This window comes from Aotus nancymaae, unplaced genomic scaffold, assembly GCF_030222135.1.
Source record: "Aotus nancymaae isolate 86718 unplaced genomic scaffold, 86718_ANA_hifiasm-v0.15.2.pri h1tg000049l, whole genome shotgun sequence".
NCBI classification, from domain to species: Eukaryota; Metazoa; Chordata; class Mammalia; order Primates; family Aotidae; genus Aotus; species Aotus nancymaae.
This window is the reverse complement of record NW_026988463.1, coordinates 30,783,221-30,798,731: the sequence shown is the minus strand read 5'-3', so window position 1 is coordinate 30,798,731 and position 15,511 is coordinate 30,783,221. Positions and strand designations below refer to the sequence as shown.

General features: G+C 39.1%; 1 protein-coding gene across 1 annotated transcript in view; it reads left to right on the top strand.

Moving 5' to 3' along the window:
- The first annotated feature begins 384 nt into the window (after positions 1-384).
- LOC110568598 (zinc finger protein 98-like) overlaps positions 385-15,511 on the top strand; it is a 37,062-nt gene continuing 21,935 nt past the window's right edge. The window contains exon 1 of the mRNA XM_064362736.1: positions 385-546. Coding sequence (XP_064218806.1) covers positions 517-546 — 30 coding nt within the window. The 5' untranslated portion in view covers positions 385-516. The remainder of the gene's footprint in view (positions 547-15,511) is intronic.

Sequence of the window (15,511 nt, the reverse complement as noted above, 5' to 3'; positions counted from 1 at the left end):
TGCTTGCTCAAAGGACCAGAAGCCATGAAGGTCATAAAATCTGAAATTGTTCAATAATTGTTATTAGATTCTTTCCATTTGTGAATAGCCTTATAATATGTTATTTATAAATGCATATCACTTTTTACACAAGGTTAAATGCAAATACCCTCCTGGTTGCTCCCGGCTGAGCTCAGGGAGGAAACACTGCCTGAAAAAGTTGCAGCCCAGGCTGTCACTCTTTCTTCATTTAGCCCAGTGTCTGGTCAAATCTTCTGTCATTCAGGGACTAAAGGGGGCGGGACTTAAGCGTTACCTAGTCAGAGACTCTAAACTAGGAACCGTCCAATAAGAAACGCAGATGAAAAGTGCAGGACGGCTTCCGGGATTTGGCGGGTTCTTTGTCTCTTCCTGCAGTCAGAGCCCCGGGTCTCATCTTTGCTGCTCTGTGTCCTCCGCTGCTCTGTGTCCTCCGCTCCGGGAGATCCAGTCTGTGTGGTCCTGTGACCTTCAGGTATTGAGAGATCCACAACTGAGATGCCAGGAGCTGCTGGAAACCTCAAAATGGTGAGAGTGCAGGATCCGATATCTAGAGAGTGGGAAGGGGCTGGTTGAAAGCAGTGGGAAGTGGCTGTAGCGGGACTCAGGCCCCCAGCAGTCAGCTCCAAAATCTGAGGCTGCGAGTTCATCTTGGCCAGCTTGACCTTCAGTCCCCTTCAGCCATAAGATGGCGGCTGGGCAGACAGGCGGGACCCCGGGAGTCCTGTTTCTTGCCTGCATAGTGACTGTGCCCCGGCCTGGAGCCCCCTTTGGGCAACTCTGCACCCACCGCACCGCGTCTCTCCCGGATTGTGCAGGGACCAAGAGAGGGTCACCAGGGGAGAATCCTGACTTGGAGTGCGGGGTTCAGGAATCGGAAGAGCTTTTGGTCCCTCTTTTATAAAAAATTTATTGGAGTCATCACAAAAATATTAAATAATTTATTCAAACAGTGGTTCAAAAATTGTAGAGCACCCAGCTATGGTTTGTAATTTGTGGTCCATGCGACAGGGTTTAAGAGAAGACTTTTTAGGCCAGGCGCGGTGGCTCACGCCTGTAATCCCAGCACTTTGGGAGGCCGAGGCGAGTGCATCACGAGGTCAAGAGATCGAGACCATCTTGGTCAACATGGTGAAACCCTGTCTCTACTAAAAATACAAAAAATTAGCTGGGCATGGTGGCGCGTGCCTGTAATCCCAGCTACTCAGGAGGCGGAGGTTGTGGTGATCCGAGATGGCGCCATTGCACTCTAGCATGGGTAACAAGAGTGAAACTCCGTCTCAAAAAAAAAAAAAAAAGACTTTTTATAAGGTGCATGATTAAGAGAAACCTACATTCATTAATCGGTTAGGTACAGTTAGGTAGTTTTTTTTTTTTTTTTTTTGAGACGGAGTTTCACTCTTGTTACCCAGGCTGGAGTGCAATGGCGCGATCTCGGCTCACCGCAACCTCCGCCTCCTGGGTTCAGGCAATTCTTCTGCCTCAGCCTCCCGAGTAGCTGGGATTACAGGCATGCGCCACTAGGCCCAGCTAATTTTTTGTATTTTTAGTAGAGACGGGGTTTCATCATGTTGACCAGGATGGTCTCGATCCCTTGACCTCGTGATCCACCCGCCTCGGCCTCCCAAAGTGCTGGGATTACAGGCTTGAGCCACCGCGCCCGGCACAGTTAGGTAGTTTCTTAATTTCCACTCTGAGCTTCCAAATTTCCTGGTTATGCAATCAGGTTAATTGACGGTTTATAATTGGTTAAGTCTGAATTTTTTTCTCCCAATGTAGTAATTTACTCCCCCCAAAAAAATGCACTTGAGTTAGATTTTATTTTTAAGTGAAAATCCAGACTAGAGCCGCGTCAGTCTCATTGCCTGCCATTTAGTTATTTTCTCACACCACAGGAAAGTGATTTTTCCCCTGCGTTTTTCACATGTGGCACAAGCAACCTCTCAAATCTACCTTCCACTCCCACCCTGCATTTCTTCATCCTAACTCTGGCTTTCATTAAATACTACATTTCCAGTTCTTTTTAACATTTCCAAATGCCATTTTCCCCTCCCTGATTCACATTATCAACTCCTTGTCCTTTAGTGTACATTTTAGATGCAGTATTTTCATTAGTCATTTAAAAAAAAAAAAAAAGATGTATGGAGTGCAGTGGAGTGATCTCGGTTCACTGCAGACTTTGCTTCCCCAGTTCAAGTGATTCTCCTGCCTCAGTCTCTTGAACAGCTGGGATTACAGGTGCACACCATCACACCCGGCTAACTTTTGTATTTTTAGTAGAGCCAGATTTTCACCATGTTAGCCAGTCTGGTCTCAAACCCGTGACCTCAACTGATCTGCCCTCCCCAGCCTCCCAAATTGCTGGGATTACAGGAGTGAACTACTGCACATGGCCATTAGTTAATCATTTGTTGACAAAGCGTTGGATGGGACTTTTACCAAGATGTGTTTTCTCTTTGAAAAATATTGTCCCTGAGAATAAAGAATAAACCCCTGACACTGTATTGTTTTTTAAAAAAAAGTTTCTCTTTTCTTTTTATCTTCCCTAGAAGCAGAGGTCTTATCAGAATGTTTTTGGGTCAAGGATTCCCTTAGAAAATTTTGGGGTCATTTGTCCTCAGTCACCCTGGTCCTGGGTTTCAGTACTGTTTTGGGATAAAGCAAGATACCCGCCAAGGTTACGTTGCTGAAGTGTCTAGTGAATACCAGCTCCCGGGTTATTTTTTCTCATAGGACAACCTGAGGTATGGAGTGTAGCCTCTCAAGGAAGCAGGTGGATGTGGTGGGACTGACAGTCATCTCCTGGTGTACTCTGTTTTTTGAAAAGCTAAACCCTTGAGACATTAAAGCTGTCTTTACCTGACCCAGCTTCGATTTCTTGGAGACACATTGCTGGTTAGCCAATCAGATGCTGGTATTGAGGAAAAAACATAGAAATAATTTCTGACCACTGGATTTTTTAAGGGGACAGAAAAATAGTGAAATAAATATAGTTAAAGAAAAATATTAAAAATTTGTGAAAGAAAAATATGGCATCCCAAAAGTCAGAAACAACCTGACCCCAGTGAGATGGTGTAAGGACTTGCAAAGGAAAATGCATCTGGAGCACTCACTGGGGCATGCGCAGTCATACATAGTCTCCTGAGCAGGTGGTTATTGAGCACTTAAGTGAGAGGATGGGGTGGAGAGTCAAGTGATTGAATAGCCTTAATTGACACATGAGTAAGGCAGATTTGTTTTTTAATCACCACTGCCACTCTCTGGGCTTGTCACCTTTAAAAGATTTGTTCACTTACTTGGACCTCAGTTTTAAATTGTACGTTGCATTTTATTAGTAGGACTTGAAAGGAAAAAAAAAAAAAAACAACATTTGCAAAGGGCTTAGAAGAGGTGGGTTTCAGAAACAAAAATAATATCTAATCATATGCTCCATTTGTTAAAAATTCTCATTTACCTTTTTCTTTCCCAACGTGAGTTTTGAAATTTTCTCAGGTGAGTTTCTTATGGCTTGGTGATTTCAAACAGAATTTTAAGGCTTAGCTTTCAGAATGCTAGCTATGAAGGAAAGGAATAGGAAAAATCTCTCTTCCATTTTGGCTGTTGTAAATGAATACCTTTCCACAAGAAACTGTGGTGGATAACTGGTGAGTTACGTAGATTCATGAAAACATTAGGTCCTCTTCTTGCAGGGTACATTTGTGACAGTGACTATCTCTGTTCTCTATCCCGTTATCTTGATTTCTGAGTTTCATGCTAAATTTTATTAGATGAAACTTGGTAACCCCTAGAAGTGTTTTCATGTGACTAATTGTTTACTACATAATTTTAATTAAAATTATCCAATAATACATTTATTGTTTGAAATAAATAGATACTGTTGCTTTTCTTGTTGAGGTATGAAATGTAGACACCTTAAAATTTCTTCATCTTATGTTAATACTGTGTTTGAGTAATTTTCTGGATTGTACACACACTTAGTTTCAAAAGCCAAGTGAATTACTCTGAGATGAAAATTAAAGCTTGAGCCCAGTGACTCTGAGCCAAGGGTAATACTGAACCTGCACAAAGAGGTTATTAAAGGCCCAATTATTTCTTTCTGAGGAGCTTTGTGTGCAGCTGTCTCAGCTTGCTCACCTCAGCCATGGAAGAAACCTTTATACTGAGAGAAGTTTCAGAGCCCTGGAAAGCTGGGGGTCCACAGGCAGATGGAAGGGGCCTGGGAGAGTCTTCCTGAAGATGAAGTTGTTACTGTTTTGAGGTAGTTTCTAGATTTTGTAAAATAAAGCAGTTAGATTTAAGTAAAAAATAAAAAATTGAATTCCAAAGGAATATTGCAACAGCAGGAAGTACCAACTGTAAGATCCATAAAGATTGCAGAATTTAGGCAGACCAGGGCTTTCTTTCATAAGGAGGAGCAAAGCCGATTAAAAAGAAGGTTTGAGGGGATTGGCAAATGGAGGGTGAATAATCAGATTTTAGGTCAGAGAGTGTTTTACCCTGAAGTCAGCATGTTCTTATGAGGAACATAAGATACATTTGTATGTTGGCTGAGACTGAGGGTAGCTCAAAGTCCAGGAGTCTGTGGAAAGGAGATAAATGAGTAAAGTTTGATGAAGTATTTTATTTTGATCACTGAAGACAAATTTGGCTGATTTTTTTTTTTTTAATGGAAAAAAGAAGAAAATGTGGAGAGCCTGTGTCTGGGTATGTGAAAGGTAAGAAAAGAGAGCGCCGTCTAAGTCATAATGGGAAGGGTGTTTCTTTCCACAAACTGTTCCTGGAGAACTCAAAGGCTGGAGAATTCTATTAATCACAGCTATTCACCTGGATTATCTATGTGCTTCATTCCGCCCATCTTTTTATTTGTTCTATACATTTCTTCCATTTGACTTGTCCTGGGTTGTATCTTTTATAATAAACTGGTAAACATAACTACAGTGTTTTGCTGAGTTCTGTGACATACGCAGTAAGGACAATGTTGTGGGACCGAGCCCTGAATTAGAATCTGTGCTGACTCTGGGTGGTGTCAGAATTAAAATATCAGACAATGAGTTGGTGTTGGAGAATTGCTTGGTGTTCAGCAAACCTTACAGATTTGATGCCAAAAAAAGGATATCACAGAGGCCTGGCCTGGCCTGGCCTGGCTTGGAGTGGAAATCTGGGTGTCTGGGAATGGGAGGCTCTACTCTCCTGCACACAGGCTGTCACACTGCCCACTGTCTTGTGATTCCAGGTCTTCTCCCAGGGTGACAGATTATTGAAAACTTAGAAGAAGGGAATTCTGAGAGCAGACCCCCTTTTCCCACAGCTGCCACCACAGGATTTCTACCCACTCACCGACATACCCACTAGACATTGCTGTGTCTACAGCACTCCCAGGACTAGACACATTTAGGAATTGCACCACAGCATTTTTGATCCTAGCGTTTCTTGCCAAAAACCTACTAAAGTATCTAGAAGTCTCCTGGCATATCCCCACCCCCAGACACTGAATCTGCAGCAGCAACCTGTTTTCTCTGCCAGCCTAGGGTTCTAGACCATCTGTTTATAATCTCATCTGCCTGCATGGACACAGAAATAAACCCAAGTGCAGCTCCACCTGGGCCACTATCTGTAGCACAAACCGTCTCTTCCACCTGCGTTACACTCTCTCCCACCCATGGATTTATTTTCCTTTTAATGTTTATTTTTGGTTCAGGGGTTCATGTGCAGGTTTGGTATATAGGTACAACTGGGTTATGGGCTTTGACATGCTGATTATTTTGTCACTGAGGTACTAGAGCACCAAACAGGTGTTTTTCTCTGATCCTCTTTGTCCTCCCACCCTCCACCCTCCACCCTCCACTAGACTTCAGTGTCTGTTCCCTTCTTTGTGTCCATGTGTTATTATTTAGCTCTCACTTTTAAATAATAACAGGCATTTGGCTTTCTGTTTCTGCATTAGTTTTCTAAGGATAATGGCCTCCGGCTCCATCCAGGTTGATGCAAAGGACATGATCTTGCTATTTTTTATGACCACACAGTACTCCATAATGATTCTGTACATATTTTGTTTGTATTAAATCTTGTTTTATGTTATTTTACTCTTTTGGAAAAAGGGTCTCACTCTGTTGTCCAGGCTGGAGTACAGAGGCATCATCTTGGTTCACTGCAGCCTCAGCCTCCTGGGCTCAGGCAATCTTTCTCCCTCAGCCTCCCAAGGAGCTATAAGTACAGGCACACACCACTATGCACAGCTAATATTTTGTTTTGCCTTTTTTGTAGAGATGGCTTTTTGCCTTGTCTTTTAGGCTGGTTTTGAACTCATGGACCCAGGCCATCCACCTGACTCGGCCTTTCAAAGTTCTGGGATTACAAGCAGAAGCCACCATGCCCATCTATGCCACATTTTCTTTATTCAGTCTGCCATTGCTAGGCATTTAGGTTGATTCCATGTCTTTGTGTGTTTATTTATTTATTTATTTTTTGAGATGAAATTTCACTCTTTTTTGCCCAAGCTAAAGTGCAATGTTGAGCTCTTGGCTCACTGTAACTTCCGCCTTCTGGGTTCAAATCATTCTCCTGTCTTAGCCTCCTGAAAGTAGCTGAAATTACAGGAACACGCCACCACACCCAGCTATTTTTTTTTTATATTTTTTAGTAGAAATGGAGTTTTACTATGTTGGCCAGGCTAATCTTGAACTCCTGACCTCAGGTGATCTGCCCACCTAGGCCTCCTAAAGTGCTGGGATTACAGGTGTGAGCCACTGCACCCAGCAGATTCCATGTCTTTGCTGTTTTGAATATTGCCACCATGGTCATGCATGTGCATGTGTCTTTATTTTATTATTTTATTTTTTTGAGACAGAGTTTTGCTCTTCTTGCCCAGGGTGAGGTTCAGTGGTGTGATCTTGGCTCACCGCAACCTCTGCCTCCCTAGTTCAAGTGATTCTCCAGCCTCAGCTTCCCAAGTAGCTGGGATTACAGGCCTGCATGACCATGTCCAGCTAATTTTGTATTTTTAGTAGAGATGGGGTTTCTCTATGTTGGTCAGGCTGGTCTTGAACTCCCGACCTCAGGTGATCCTCTCATCTTGGCCTCCCAAAGTGCTGAGATTACAAGTGTGAACCACTGCACCTGACATATGTGTGTTTTTGCAAGAAAAATTTGTATTATGAAATTGCTAGATCAAATGATAATTTTGTTTTTAGTTATGTGAGTAATTACTACACTGGTTTTTCACAGTGGTTGAACTAAACTCACACCAGCAGTGTATAAGCATTTTCTTTTTTTTACAACCTTGCTAGCATCTGTTAATTTTTGACTTTTTAATAATAGCCATTCTGACTGGTGTGAAATGGTATCTCACTGTGATTTCTCCTTTCATTTCTCTGATAATTAGTGATGAACATTTTAAAAAATACACGTTAGCCGCAGGTATGTCTTCTTTTGAGAAGCATTTGTTCATGTTTTTTTTTGCCTACTTTTTACTCAGATTGTTTGCTTTTTTTCTTGTAAACTTGGTTAAGTTTTTTAAAGATTCTGAAATTAGACCCTTGACAGAAACATAGTTTGCAAATTTTTTTTTTTTTTTAATTCTGCAGGTTGTCTGTTTACTCTGTTGATAGTTTTCATTTCTCTGAAGAAGCTTTTTGTTTAATTAGGTCTCATTTGTCAATTTTTGCTTTTGTTGCAATTGCTTTGGTAAATTCATCATAAGATCTTTGCCAGTTTGTGTGTTTAGAATGGTATTTCCTAGATTATGTCAGTGTTTTTAATTATTTTTTACAACTTTAAGTTTTACATTTAAGTCTTTAATTTATTTTAAGTATTTTCTTGTGTATGGTGTCAGGATGGAATCTGTTTTCAATCTTCTACATAGTACTAGCTACTTATTTCAGCACCATTTATTAAATAGGAATTTCTTCCTAAATTCTTTTCTTCAGCTTTGTTAAAGGTCAGATGGTTTTAGGTGTGCGACATTATTTCTAGGCCTGTATTGTGTTGCATTGGTCTATGAGTCTGTTTTTTGTTCATTTGTTTGTTTTTCATTGTGTTGTGTTTTGTTTCCAGTACCTTGTTGCTTTGGTTACTGTAGCCCTGTAGTATAGTTTGAGGTTGGTAATATAATACCTTCAGTTTTATCCTTTTTGCTGACCATTTCCTTGGCTATTTGTTTGTTGTTGTTGTTCCATAGGAAATCTAAAATGGTTTGTTGTTGTTGTTGTTGTTGTTGTTACTGTTCTGATAAAAATGGTATCAGTGGTTTTACAGAAATAGCATTAAATCTGTAAATTTTGTTGGACAGTGTGGCCATCTTAATAATATTGATCTTTTCTATCTATGAGCATAAAATGGTTTTCCATTTGTTTGTGTCATCTCTGACTTTTTAATTCAGTGTTTTATAATTCTTTTCAAAGAGATCTTTCACCTCCCTGGTTAGCTGCATTCCTAGAGATTGTGAATGAGATTTTTTTTTAAATTTGGCTTTTGGTTTGGTTGTTGTTGATGTACAGGAATGCTACTGACTTTAGTACATCTATTTTGTATTTTGAAACTCTGCTTAAGATGCTTGTCAGTTTAAAGAGCTTTTCCACTGAGACTGTAGGATTTTCTAAATATAAAATCATGTCATCTGCAAACAGAGATAGTTTGACTTCCTCTATTTCTGTTTCGATGTTTATATTTTTTCTCTTGCCTGATTGCGCTGGCTGGAACTTTGAATTCTATGTTTAATAAGAGTGGTGAGAGAAGGCAGTTTTGTCTTCCTCCAGTTTTCAAGGAGAAATGCTTTCAGCTTGTTTTCATTCAATATTTTGGTTTTGGGCTTGTCATAGATAACTCATTATTATGAAGCATGTACCTTCAACACATAGTTTGTTGAGGGCTTTTAACATAAAGATGTTAAATTTTATTGAAAGCTTTTTCTGCCTCTATTGAGATAATTTTGTGTTTTTTATGTTTAGTTCTGTTTACGTGATTTATAGCATTTATTAATTTGTATGTTGAACCAATCTTGCATCCCACGGATAAAACCTACTTGAACATAGTGGATTAGCTCTTTGATGTGCAGCTGAATTTGGTTTGCTGGTATGTGGTTGAGGATTTTTTTAAATCAATGTTTATCAAAGTTATTGGCCTCAAGTTTTCTATTTCTGTTTTATCTCTGCCAAGTTTTGGTATGAGAATGATGCTGTTCTTATGTAATGACTTGATGAGGAGTCCATCTTTCTCAACTTATTTGAAATAGTTTTAGTAGAAATGGTACCAGGTCTTCTGTGTACATCTGGTAGAATTCAGCTGTGAATCTGTCTGTCCTGGGCTTTTTGTTTTTTTTGGTTAGTAGGCTATTTACTTACAAATGTCGTTTTGGAACTTATTGGTCTTTTCAGGGACTCAATTTTTTTTTTTTTTTTGTTAATCTTGGCAGGATGCATTTGTCTAGAAATCTATCCATTGTTTTCTGGATTTTCTAGTTTGTGTGCACAGAGGTGTTTATTGTAGACGTCAATGGTTATTTATATTTTTGTGGGGTCATTTATAATGACCCTTTTGCCATTTCAAGTCTGAATCTTTTTTCTTCATTAATCTAGCTAGTGATTTATTTAACTACAGTTTCAGTGGAAAAGCTCTTTAAACTGACAAACATCTTTTTTTTTTTTTTTATTGCATTTTCGGTTTTGGGGTACATGTGAAAAACATGCAAAGTTGTTGCATAGGTGCATTCATGGCAGTGTGATTTGCTGCCTCCCTCCCCCTCACCCATATCTGGCATTTCTCCCCATGCTATCCCTCCCCAACTCCCCCCCCACTGTCCCCCCACTCCCCCACAACAGACCCCCGTGTATAGTGCTCCCCTCCCTGTGTCCATGTGTTCTCCTTGTTCAACACCCTCCTATGAGTGAGAACATGTGGAGTTCCAAAATACAAAATAGATGTACATTCTTTTATTGATGATGTTAAGTTTAAATTCAGATCTTTCTACCTATTTGATGTGAACATTTAATGGTATAAATTTTCCTTTTAACACTGTCTTAGCTCTGTTGCAGAGATTCTGTTATGTTATATCTTTATTCTCATTTGTTTCAAAGAATTTCTTAGTTCCTGCCTTAATTTTATTATTTTCCCAAAAGTCATTTAAGTGCAGGTTGTTTGATTTCCATGTAATTGCATAATATCAAGTGTTTTTTTAATTGAATTATATTCTTATTAACCTGTTGTCTGTGTGTGTGATTGATATGATTTTTGGGATTTTTGAATTTGCTGAGAATTGTTTTATTTCTGATTGTGTGGTCAATTTTTTCTTTGACACAAAGTCTCACTGTGTCACACAGGCTGGAGTGCAGTGATGTAATCTCAGCTCACTGCAAACTCGGCCTCCCAGGTTCTAGTGATTCTCCTGCCTCAGCCTCCTGTGTAGCTGAGATTACAGGTGCCCAACACCACACCTGGCTCATTTGTGTATTTTTAGTAAAGACAGGGTTTTACCATGTCAGCCAGGCTGGTCTCAAACTTTTGACCTCAGGTCATCCACCTGCCTCAGCCTCCCAATGTGCTGGATTTACAGGCTTGAGCCACTATGCCCATCAGTGTGGCCTATTTTAGAGTATGTGCCACATGGTAACGAGAAGAGTGTATATTTTCCTGGTTTTAGATGGAGAGTTTTGTAGATGTATATTTAGACTATTTGGTCAAGTGTTGAGTTTAGGTCTTAATATATTTGTTAATTTTCTGACTCAAAATTCTGTCTAATAGTGTCTGTGGGGTGTTGTAGGCTACCACTGTTATTGTGTCGGAATCTAAATCTCTTTATAGGACTCTTAAGAACTTGCTTTATTCATGTGCAACCATGAACTTTTTATAACACTTTTTCTCTTCTGCTTTTTTAAATATGAAACATACTTCCAAGTGCACCATGTGCCCAGGGCTAATCCTTAGATGCCTGAATCCAGTGTCTACTAAAATTCAGATGTCCTAGGGTTCAAAAACATGTCCAGAGACCTGGCTACTTTTGGAGAAAACATAAATGAGAAATAAATGGCTTTATTCTCCTATCTAAAAATCAAGGAGGATATTTTGCTCATCTCTCTTAAAGCATTTAGATTATATGTAGGTTTGTTCTGTGCTTTTTAGAAAATATGTGTAAGTAATTGTAACAGCTAAATGAACCTTTTCTTATTCTTACTGACTCAGGATTGTATTCATTTAGAACCTTAGAGTCATTGCTTTTTATTTTTGCTTTGGCAAAGGTTTATGTTTTCTATTTTTAGTCTTTTAAAGTAGACACAGATTTGTTTAGATTAAAGCTCCTTGTAAGAGAACACAAAAATTGAACACAAGGTCAGGATTAAATTTATCATTACAGAATGATAAAGTCTAAAAGATGCTGATTAAGTTTGATAGAAAAGTGATTATCCAAGGTAATTATTGAATATTTGCAGGATGAAGTACTTACACTGCAAAAGCAGTTCAGTATATTAACTGAACAGTAGGGTTTGTAGCTGTACTTTGACTTCTGTTTATTACTTTAGAACAATTAGCATAGTTATGTGTAGTGTTTCTAAACAACATGCATTTACATAAATTAAGCAGTATTTTTAAAAATAGTATGAATATAAGGTCATGATATTATTTACTTTGAATATATATATATATATTTTGAGATGGAGTTTTGCTCTTGCTGCCCAGGCCTGACTGCAATGGCATGATCTCAGCTCACTGCAACATCCACCTCAAGGATTCAAGTGATTCTCTTGCCTCAACTTCTTGAGTAGCTGGGATTACAGGTGTCTGCCACCATGACAGGCTAATTTTTTTGTATTTTTAGTGGAGACAAGGTTTCACCATGTTGGCCAGGCTGGCCCAGAACATTTGACCTCAGGTGATCCACCTGTCTCAGCCTCCCAAAGTGCTAGGATTGCTGGCATAAGCCATCATGCCTGGGCTGAATGCATTTCTTAGTTATTTTTTAATATTGTCATTAATACTTTTGAAATATAAATTGTTTTAATTGAATTATGGTTAAAGACAATTTTTTAAAAATCCTACATACATTATGACTACTACATTAAAATTATTTATATTTAGATATTTATATCTAGTATCCAGAACAAATTTACTACCAAATTGTTACAAGAGATATTAATCTGACACACTTGCTAATTTATCTAGTAGGAATAACTATGGTAAGTGTAAGTTTAGTGTCTTTTATTTTACTAAATTTGACTGTTGCTATTACAGGACAAATAAACACAAGTGATGCGGCCACCCAAACACTATAATAGCTCTTCAGTTACCTATGGTCCAAGCTCAAATATATTCCACTATATGAACAAAGTCAGAGTCCAATTTTTCATCAAAATGGTGGAAATTGTCAAATGTATTCCAATATAGATTCCCCATTCAATGGCAGGAGATGAGAGAGTGGAAGAGATAAAAGAGAAACATAAAATTCTGCTGAGAGTATGACCCCTTTCTTCATAGTGCTTATGTTTCTCATGCTGAGAGTAGCCGTACACTTTGTGTGTTTAGAGATAAATTTCTTTTGGGAAAATATTTTCTGGCTGACTTAGTCTTGTATGTAATCTGAGGTTTTTCTTAAGATGCTTTTAACTTTTTTATTTTCAATGTAATCTTGCTCAGACTGAGAGCTGTTTTTTCTTTTTAAAGCTTTGGGTGTCTTTCAGAAGCCCTTTTAGTATCTCATGGCATCTGTGAATGAGGTGCATGGTCACAGTGAGAGCTCTTGGATCTGTCTCTATCTAGACTTCTGCTAGAAATCCAGCAGTATTTTTTCTATGACACCATTATAAATAGAAACTGAGGCTGAAATGCTGCTCCTGTTTCCATTATTTCAAAGCTACAGTTCCACCCAGGAGGACTGCAGGATCTCCTCCTACAGCTCAGGCTTCAGTCTCTAATGTGGCACTGGAATGCTGCTTTGGCAATTGATGTTCACATACGATGTGAGATATCAGCTGTAAGCTCTGTGCTGTGAGCTGTGCTTCTGTGTTGGATGGTAGGAATCAAGAAAGGACACTAGCCACCAGGAGTGGGGAAGCTGGAGGGACATAGCCTAGTGCTCAGGGAGTAGAGAGCTATTGCTTTAAAATGTAAAAAGTCAGAAAGGTAGCATCCTATTCAACCATTTATGTTGGAGAGTGAGCATCTACCTTCAGGAGGCACCTGGCTTCAAATTGCAAAATTGCCTTCTGTCACGAAGATGTGAAAAGTTCATTTTGTCATTGAATATAAGTAATTAGCATACATGGATGGCCACCTTAGTTACCAGGTGAATTTAGAATGAACTATGTGTGACATGGTGCTATAAATTCTACTTGTGGACTAATTATGGTGACCATTTTTCTGTCTTTGCAATCTCTTAAGCAGATTGACTTTGGTATATGTCACATTCTAGTTTAATGGTATAATAAAACAGTTTTTTTCTTTTCTATTATTGTGGAGTTTCTCTGGGGCTGGAGAAAATTTTTCTCTTAATTATATTTTCCAAATATTGTCTAGAATCATCAGAAATGATGTAAACATATAAGGTGCCAACTAAGCTTAACTCTAGCAAGGACTTTCCCCCTCTGCCTTCCAGTAAACTCATAATTGTGCTGCAGAGTGCATGCTGTGCCCTGAATATGCAGGCAGAATTGTGTCTCTGCGTATTTGCTATCTGTAGTCTCCTACAGCCACTTCTAGAAAGGCTAGATCAGATTTTTACAAACTTCACAGGGCAGTAATCAACCATATGTCCTCTTTCAGTGACTCTTGTGTTTCAGACCTGAAACTGATTCACAAACCATGGGGCCAGCCCAGAAACCCAATCAGAGTAATGACATGTAGACATGAGAATCTTCACTTTCCCCTTCCTCCTCTTTCTAAAATGCATTTCTTCTTACTAAAATGTCCACAAAGGTGCAGGTAACACCTGTTACTATTTCAACAATCCAGGCCCTAAACCTGTAGCTCCAAATTCTGAATCTTGAGATTTTGGGGGACAAAAACCTTTTATTTGAGAAATACAAATTCAGTTGTCAAACTCAGAGAGACATTAAGATGAGAGCACAGCTTTGTCTTTTTTTCACCTTTGAACTGTATTCATCTCTTAAAACTGTTTGCTGTTGCCATTAATTAAATGACAATAGCTATAAATTAAACTACTAATGTCACACCGGACACTATAACCCATACCCTAAATCTTGACAGTGTATATGCGATCAATAATTAATGTTATTTCTGCAAATAAATAAGAATGCTTGTATCAGTCCAATCTCTATCCTATTTTTACCTTTACAAATTCACTGGTAACTACTGCTAATTAAAGTGTAGATTCCAGGCAACTTGAATGTTTGCTTTCAAGTTACAGTCCTCATATTTGGCCAAAATACACTGTCTGCTCATATTCATGTTGACTCAGCTTTTTTCTTTTAGGTAGACATATCACTTAGAATGTACTAGAGCAGCCTGTAAGAGGGGCTTTCTCATTTGATTGTACTTTACTTGCTGTAACACCCAAGAATGCAGAGCCTGGTTGATCCCACCTACAATCTGCACATAAGTTCTGGCCTCTGCCTGGTATTACAAAACAGGGCCAGATGTAGAATTTAAAATGTACTGAAAACCAACAAGAGACCTTTTCTGCATTGTCTGATGTCAACATTGACACCTTAAAGTTTCTTTTTGAGAATGTGGCACTTTGAGTTTTTCAGCTTTTATCCAGTGACCTGCTATAATTATGTGAGAGGCTCCAGGTGTAAACTGAATCTGATGGCAAAATCTGCAAGTGTAAAAAGGCATCTTAGGAGTGAGAGATCAAGACCACAGTGTATCCAGAGCATACTCACAACTATGCCTACCTGTAAAATGTGATTCTGTAGTGCAGTATTCTTCTCTTTTCTCTTACCCAAGAGGTAGCTAGTCAGGACAAGGTGATCCAGGTTCTAAAACTACACCAGGGCAGTTCTATTTTCTATTTAGAATAAGCCTGAGTTTCCCCTGCCTGGCTTACCATTGGGCCATCAGCCCAGGCTCACTTGAAGCCCTCTCACAATCACCTCAGTGTTGTTGAGAAATTTGAGGATGTCCAGAGCAGAACTGTGTCAGTCAAATAAGAGCGGTTAATTCTCCTAAGTCTCAGTGTAAGAGAAATGAGTCGGCCTGTGTTTGTTCCTCCCCTCATACAAAAGATGTCTTTAGTATCCAGATGAAAGTTTCTCCAGTTTCCTGGTACTTGGGTGAAAAACAAGGTCTGGAGACTCAAACAGATAAAGTATTTTTTATTTTTTGTGGCCATTCAGAAAATATTTGAAGCAATTATTGTTTTTACCATCCAGGAATTTTTAGTATAGACTAGTGACAAGATACATTGTTGGATTAAGAATCATGTGGTTGGGGCCAAGTGTGGTGGCTCAAACCTGTAATCCCAGCACTTTGGGATGCTGAGGAGGGTGGATCAGGTGGTCAGGAGTTCAAGACCAGCCTGGCCAAGATGGTAAAACCCCATCTCTAC